This window comes from Pteropus alecto, unplaced genomic scaffold, assembly GCF_000325575.1.
Source record: "Pteropus alecto unplaced genomic scaffold, ASM32557v1 scaffold45, whole genome shotgun sequence".
Taxonomy (NCBI): Eukaryota; Metazoa; Chordata; class Mammalia; order Chiroptera; family Pteropodidae; genus Pteropus; species Pteropus alecto.
The window spans coordinates 39,803,625-39,810,699 of record NW_006442491.1 but is presented as its reverse complement, the minus strand read 5'-3'; the positions used below and the strand labels follow the sequence as shown (position 1 = coordinate 39,810,699).

Sequence of the window (7,075 nt, the reverse complement as noted above, 5' to 3'; positions counted from 1 at the left end):
GGCAGCATTCCTGTGGGGCGCGTGCTTGTGCCCCGCAGTCCACAGTGCTGGGGCGCCAGGGCACAGCGGTGGGATGGCTCGAGGTCGGGCTGTGAGCAGGCGCCAGCATCCTGAAGGGCTGGGCAGAGCCGAGGGAAGGTTCCAGCAGAGGCCATGGGGCCACTTGCCTCCAAAACGTCATGTAGCCCCTCAGGTGGGGACTGGCAGAGAAGGGACCCCCGTTGTCACAGCCAGGGCCACAGGCCGGGCGGATTTCAGCCTTTGAGCAGTGTCCAGGCCAGGGCCCCCCGCGGGCCCTTCCTGCTCAGTCCTTGGGGAGACGTCCCGGGCTCCTGCTGGCCTGGAGGACAGGCCGTCTGACCCACAGTGGGTTGGTGGGCTGGGCAGGTGCTGCCAGAGGCTGCCTGTCCCCACGCCAAGCCCCTGAGGCCAGCCCTCGCCCTTCCTCCTTGTCCCCTTCAGGGCACGTCCCAGACAGACAGCCGTCAACAGTGTGGCCTCTTCCTAGGACCCAGCACCTCCCTGACCTCGGTATCCCCCTCTGGGAAACAGGAACCGTGGTTCCTGCTGTCGCCCCCGAGCCACCTGCACAGTGCAGGCACCGGGCACACAGCAGGGCCAGGAGCCCACGTCGGCCTCAGAAACACGCCGAGCAAGCGGCAGCCGTGGTTTGGGGGTGCAAAGGGCAGTCGGGGCCAGCCCCTCGGTACAGTCACTGTGGGTCCCGCCTCGGTCCGCTCACCTGGCATGACAGGGGTCCCCGCCGCCCATGCTGGCCGGGGACGGCCACGCCCAAGGACACGGTGGGCGCTGCTGCCACTTGTCTCCCTCCGCCCTCGGCCCAGGGCCTCCCGGGGCAGAGCCCAGTGTGTCAGCAGGTGGCCTGCGGGGGGCGCAGACGGCTCTTCCTCACCCCCTGGACGAGGTGGACAGCACCTCTACTCGCCACGTCCAAGGGCCGGGGGTCTGCCCGCCCAGCGGCCTGGGGCTCCTGCCCTCACCCGCCGGCCCACTCCCCGCCGGGCCTGCAAAGGCTGCTGGGCCGCCTCAGCCAGGGCTTTCCCGGGGGCTGGGGGGCGGGGAGCGGGCAGGCCTGGCAGGCGGGAAGCGGTCCCGTCACAAACGCCTTCTGCAAATGCCCAGGAGACACAGGTGCTCAGAGGCAGGGCGGGGTACCCCAGGGCTGAGCTTGGCTGATGTGGGGCAGCGGGGGGCAGGGACAGAGAGCGACACCTAGAGAGACAGAGGAACAGGGAGAGTCAGAGGGGAGGATGGTGGGAGGGATGGGGGAAGATGGAGGCCTTAGCGGGTGAAGCAGGGGCCGGGGGCAGAGCGGGCAGAGGGGTCAGTGGGCTTTGAGTCCCAACGAGAGCCTGGGTCCGGGTCACACCCCTAGGCCTGCCCAGGACCCTAGTGCTGCTCTGAGGGAGGAGCCAGGCCAGGCCCACCCAGGACGGGAGGCCACCTGCTCGGGGACAGTGGCCTGGCTGGTCAAGCCGGAGGACCACACCCGCTGGGCACTGGTGTAGTCTGCATGGTGCAGGAGGGGCGGCTGACCACCAATGGCAGCCCAGGGGACTCAGGAGCCTGCTCCTCCCGCTGCCCCAGGGTTCCAGGGAGCTGCAGGTGGAGCCCCTCGTCGCTGGCCCCAACACGATGTCCCAAAATGGGAGAGGGGCCTGGGCGGACCTGGCTCCCTGGCAGGGTTTGGGGCCGAGAGGCCCTCCTGCGTTGCTGGCCCACAGCCCTGCCCCTGCCCTTGCTGGGGGATCGGATTCCTCCTGGCTGCAGGGCTCCTGGCCATATAAGGTCATCTGTGGGCACCTCCTGGGGGAGCTCGGCGCCCTCGCCCTGCCCCCCCATGGGAACCAGAGCTCGGCCAGGCCCCCAAGGACGGGGTGGGGGAAGGGGCCTGCTGAGTCTGGGTCCTGTGAGGGAGGAAGGCAGGGCACACTGGGCCAGGCCCAGGGCTGGAGCTCGAGGTCTCTCCCTCTGTGCTGGGGAGCCCCTGCCCCTGGCCTGTTCCCCCCAGGGCTGCAGAGTCGGGGGTACGGAGGATGGGGTGTGGGAACTGCTGTGGACACACACCAACATGTTAACTCAGCTGTTGCCTTCTTCCGGGTCACCCTGTGTGCTCCCCACAGATTTGGGACCCCAACTTCGCACCCCAGCAAGGTGCTGGGAAGTGCCCTGATAGGCCGCTGAGGGAGGTGTGGGGGGCCTGGGCCCCGGGGGCAGCCTCGTTATGGGAGCGGCGCTTCCTTAGCTCTCCCGGAGAGGGCTCCGGAGGTGGGACTCCCGGGAGGTCCCAGGACCCCTCCCCTTGTCCCCAAGGCCCCTAGAGGCCCGGCGTCTCCCCTGAGGCTGGGCCTTGTGATTTGTTGCTGAGGCCTGTCCCTCAGACCAAGGGCCGGGTCCAGGGAGGAGCCTCTGGTGCAGGGTGATCTTGTCTGAGAATGCAGACACCCGGGCCCATCACAGACAGCGGGGTCCCCTTACATCGTCCTCCCACCCACCCCGCCCCAACAGAGGCTGCTTCTCCAGGCGAACCCCTCCTTCTAGGTCACACACCCAGACCCGGGACAGGAAAGGGGCCACTGGGAGCTTCCCAGGAGCCAAGGCACCCCCCAAACTCCTCCCACAGTCACAGGGCCCCGGATTTATGCTGCCGTATCCGAGGTCGCCCCCGCACCAGTGGCCTTTCTCTGGGCCCTGCTCTTGGCCAGGCCCGGGGACAGGGCTGGTGGATGGGCGGGCACAGCTCGGACTTAATTTCATCAAGTGCAGGATCTCAAACCAGGTGAACACCTGCTGGGCTCTCTGGGGAGGTGCTGGGGGGCCCAGACCCCAGGCAGGGAGGGCAGAGGTCAGAAAAAAGCGAGAGAGGGCGAGCTGGCAGGACTGCGGGCGTGGACCAACCGGCCTGGGGCGCAGTGGGGAGAAAACAGGGTTGTTGGCAAAGTGACCTCACAGGGGTCGGATCGAAATCCCCGCCCGGGCAGGTCGTGGTGGGCGGCCAGGCCCGGGCCTGTCACTTCTTCAGGTAAAGGCTTCTCTCGCCTTCGGCAAGCCTGTCCGCTGTTTCTGTGCACCGAGGTTAGCACCCCTCCGAAAGGCCCCCCCACGCCCCCCTCCTAAAGTGAGACCACCCGCAAGACCCCTCCTTCTCCAACGTGAGAGCCACAATCCTAAGGGGCCGGTAACCCCATCCCCGCCCTGCTTCCTCCCATCTCCATGTGACAGTCCTGACGTCCCTCCTTAATTCCAGATGCAAAAAGAAGTTGCAAAACAGTCCTCCTCCCAGCATCTGCGGCATCGTTCCCAGCACGCGTGGTCCATCTGGCTCAAACTCATAAAAGTTCTCTGCAGGTTTGGACGTTTCTTACGTCACAGGGGCAGGGGCTCTGTGTGTTCCCGGTGGAGGCGACGAGGCCACCTGGCGAGCGAGAACGGGGCGAGCCGGCAGGACTGCGGGCGTGGACCAACCGGCCTGGGGCACAGCCGGGCACAGCAGCGCCCGGGCCTGGCGGGCTGCAGTCGGAGGTCTGGCTTTTATCCTAAGATAAGCGGGAGCCCTGCTCGCCTGTGGGGGGACCCGTAGCCAGCGCAGTCCTAGCAGGCACTCGACCCCTGGAGCTGTTGTCGTCACAGGGGTTCCAGCCTCTGACAATGGCGACCATCTGGTTCCTTCCAGCTCATGGCCCATTTCACAAAGCCAGGGTCCCAAAGCCAGCCAGGGGAGGGGTCTCCCCTACGCTCAGCGGGAGACACTGAGGCCATGGGAGGAGGGCATCCGAACTGGCCCCCGGCCTCTGAGCTCCAGGCCCGGGGGTCTCTGCACACTGATGTCACACTGATCACTCCATGGGGGGCCGCAAAGCCCATGTTTCTGAGCATCACAGGTACGCGTGCACTCTACAGGGCTGGGCCCGTCCAGGGTGCCACTGAGAAGGTGAGCCAAGTGGGTGAAGGGAGCTTCGGGGAACCTCTCCGGAGAGCCCGGGACCTGGGGGTGGGGATGGCGGTGGCCAACCAAGGCCTTCCGGCTCCTGGGCTCACCTAAGCCTGCCTGTGCCCCTCTGCTGTGCAACCCCCACCCCAGGATGCCCGAGGGTCGGGCGCAGCGGGCGCTCTGGGGAGCATGCCCAGGGCTCCCAGAGGAAGGGCCGGGCTGGACCGTCAAAGCTGTCCGCTCTTGGAGGGGGTCACCCCAGAGCCTGAGCCTCTGAGCTTTCCCAGAACCATGTGCCCGGAGGCTGAGGAAAGCTCAGAGGTGACTCAGCTCGGGCCGGGGGGAGCACTACTCCTCCCAGAGGAATGACCATGGGGTGCCCGGCCCCACCTTTCTGAGGACAGTGGCCCCGGGGTGGGAGACCAGTGGCAGCCGAGACGGGGAGGGGTGCTCCCGGCCTGGGGAGGGGGTCCAGCGGCTGCTCTGGGCCTCCTGCTGGCCATCCGGCCCAGGCCCCCTTCCCTCCAGGCCCCCAGCTCTCAGGCGCTGGGCTGGCTCCTGCAGCAGACTGTGCCAGCCGCAGCTGACAGAAGCCAGGGCCGTCCCTGCCGGCTGGGACTGCAAGCTCCTAATGAGGTCTGCTCCCAGCTGTGAGCGCTCAGGGCGCCAGGCTGGAGTGAGTCCCCGCCCCCGCCACAGGACTGGGCTCCACCACGGGTCAGGGCCACCAGCATCAGCTTCTCTGCCCTGTGCCCTGGGTAGGCATGGCTCCCTGGGAGGGCATCAGAAAGGGACCGGCCCCCACTGCCCCAAACCACAGCACCAGCTTCCCCGCCCCGGAGCAGGGGCCACAGGGCCTCACCCCCAGAGCCGTCCAAGCCTCAGGCCACTCCGCACCAGGGGCCCTGCTTCACTGCTGTGGCTTCTCCCCAGGGTGCAGGGCCCAGGGATCTGGGGACTGCAGGCCCGGCACCGTCCCCTGCTTTGGACTATGAGCACGGTGGCATCACAGGCGTGCAGCCCCTGGGCGGCCGGGCAGCTGCTTTCTGGAAGCCTCTGGCTGAGCCAGGTGGGCCCGTGGCCTGGCTTGCGGGTCCTCACACCTGCCCCGCAGAGGGGCAGGCAGGGACTCCTGGGCTGCTGTAGCGGGGGCAGGGAGAGAGGCACAGGACTCCTTGGAGCACCCACCCCCTAGGACTGCGCATTCAGGGCAGATGCCAGATCTGGGGGTGGGGGGGACTACAGTAGGGACTGGTGCCCAGTGAATGAGGGGGAGAAAATGAATGACAGCAGCTGCCTCCCCGGTGCTAGGCGTGTGGTCCACTGACGCCGGACCTCTGGCTTCCCTATCTGTAAGTGGGACACGTGGCTGGGCCACCTGGGGACGACTTGCTGGAAATGTGATGCAGGTGGCAGGGGTGGAAGTGAGCAGAGGGGTCTCCCCTCCCCTGCCCAGCCCACCTTCCCCAGGCCAACGCCCCAGGCCTGTGTGTAGCCTGGCCACCGCATAGCACCTCCATCCCCCACGCTGCCCCTCCCTGGCCTGGGCACACAGCGGGGGCGGAGGGTGGGCCCTCACCCACCTATCTCCCACCATCAGTGGCTCTGGGGCAGCTGTCCAGTGACTGACCCTCCCGGAGCTGGGTGCCTGGCTGACTCAGCGCATTCTCCAGCAGCTGCCCCTCCCTCCTGCCTGCTCTGTGCCCTTGGGCGGCGGACGCCTGGCCGCTAGGGGGCTCCGAAGGCACCCACCCCCACCGCTGCCTGCGGCTCCCTCCAGGAATGCTGGGAAGCCGACCTAAAGCGGGAGAGGGTTCCCTGTCCCCAGCCCGCAGACCGCGGGGCTTGCTGTGGAGGGCCAGAGTGGCTGCTGTGCTGTGCACGGGGCACCTCAGGGCGGGGCAGGTCGAAGCCCCCACCTGGGACCTGGCTGTCTCCCACAAGGGATCATAAATTAGCTTGAGAGCCATCCTGTCTGGGGACCTGGATTCCTCTGCCTCCCCACCCGGCTCTGGGCGGGTCCTCTCCCACTCCAAGCTTCTGCTGCAGAGGGAACCGCCCCTTCTCGCCCTCCCCCAGGTGAAAGAATTGAGAGTTAGGGAGGGGGTGGGGAGGGCCCTGTCCCATTGCCCACTTCCAAGCGGCGAAGAGAGAGGAGGGGCCGCCCAACCCGCGAGGGGGGTGGGATTCAGCATTTGCAGGAGGCTGGGGCAGCCGGGGAGATGTGGACACGGTGCTAGCTTCCGGGAGCAGCTGCCGGTGCAGGACCCCCGCCAGGACCAGCTGCCCTGGCCCCATGCGCTCACCCTGCCCTTTGGGACTGTCCAGGGGGTCCCACGTGGGACAGACACCCAGCTGGCTGGCCTGGCTGGGAGGGCGGGGGGAGCTGCCAGCCCAGCAGCTGTGGCCCCATCCCCGCCCCTTAGGGCTTCCCTGAGGCTGCTTTAGGCCAAGAGCCTCCCGAACGCGGGAACAGCTGGGACACAACCCCGAGCTCAGGCCTCGAGGTCCAGCCCCACTGCCCCGGCGTCCTCCAGCACCCACCCCGTGCAGGGGAGTGAAGGGCTCAGCCTGGCAGATGAAGCTCGGCACAGGCACGCCCTGGGACGAGGGCAGGGTCACACTCGGCCCCTCACCCACGAAGCGGTGCTCAGTGGATGTCCCCCTCACAGCCTTCCGGGCTCGCTCCGGGCTATGAACACCCGCCCTTGGCTGCAGGGGGACCCATGGGTGGGCACCCGGTCCAGTCTCTCTTGATCCATCTCCCAGTTTTTGAGTATTTTTAAACAAAACCGGAGCAGGCAGGGTGGGGGAGCTGACTCGACCTGGCCACCCCAGGGGAGCATGGGAGCCCGGGTTGAGTTCCCCTGTCCCTCCGCAGATCGGGGGCCCTCGGGGGCCCACACCCACAGCTGCTCACAGCTGGCAGGGCGCCCCTTCTCGCACACCTGCAGGGTGGGTCCAGGGGAATAAAACGAAAATCGGCCTGGGGAGAGGGGTTCCGGAGGGAGCCCCGTCTAGCCACGGGGGAGTCAGGCGTCCAGGCTCCCGCGCAGCCGTGGCTCGGGCCGCCGTGCGGTTCTGGGGGTGCGGATGGGGACAGGCTGGACGCGTGGGGTTTCC

The 7,075-nt window shown here is 67.7% G+C and overlaps 1 protein-coding gene across 1 annotated transcript in view; it reads left to right on the top strand.

Moving 5' to 3' along the window:
• The window catches only part of LAMA5 (laminin subunit alpha 5), a 60,044-nt gene that overhangs the window by 5,089 nt on the left and 47,880 nt on the right, over positions 1–7,075 (top strand). Inside the window, exons 3-4 of the mRNA XM_025039870.1 lie at positions 4,886–5,021; positions 6,834–6,907. Of these exons, the coding sequence (XP_024895638.1) occupies positions 4,886–5,021; positions 6,834–6,907 (210 nt within the window). The remainder of the gene's footprint in view (positions 1–4,885; positions 5,022–6,833; positions 6,908–7,075) is intronic.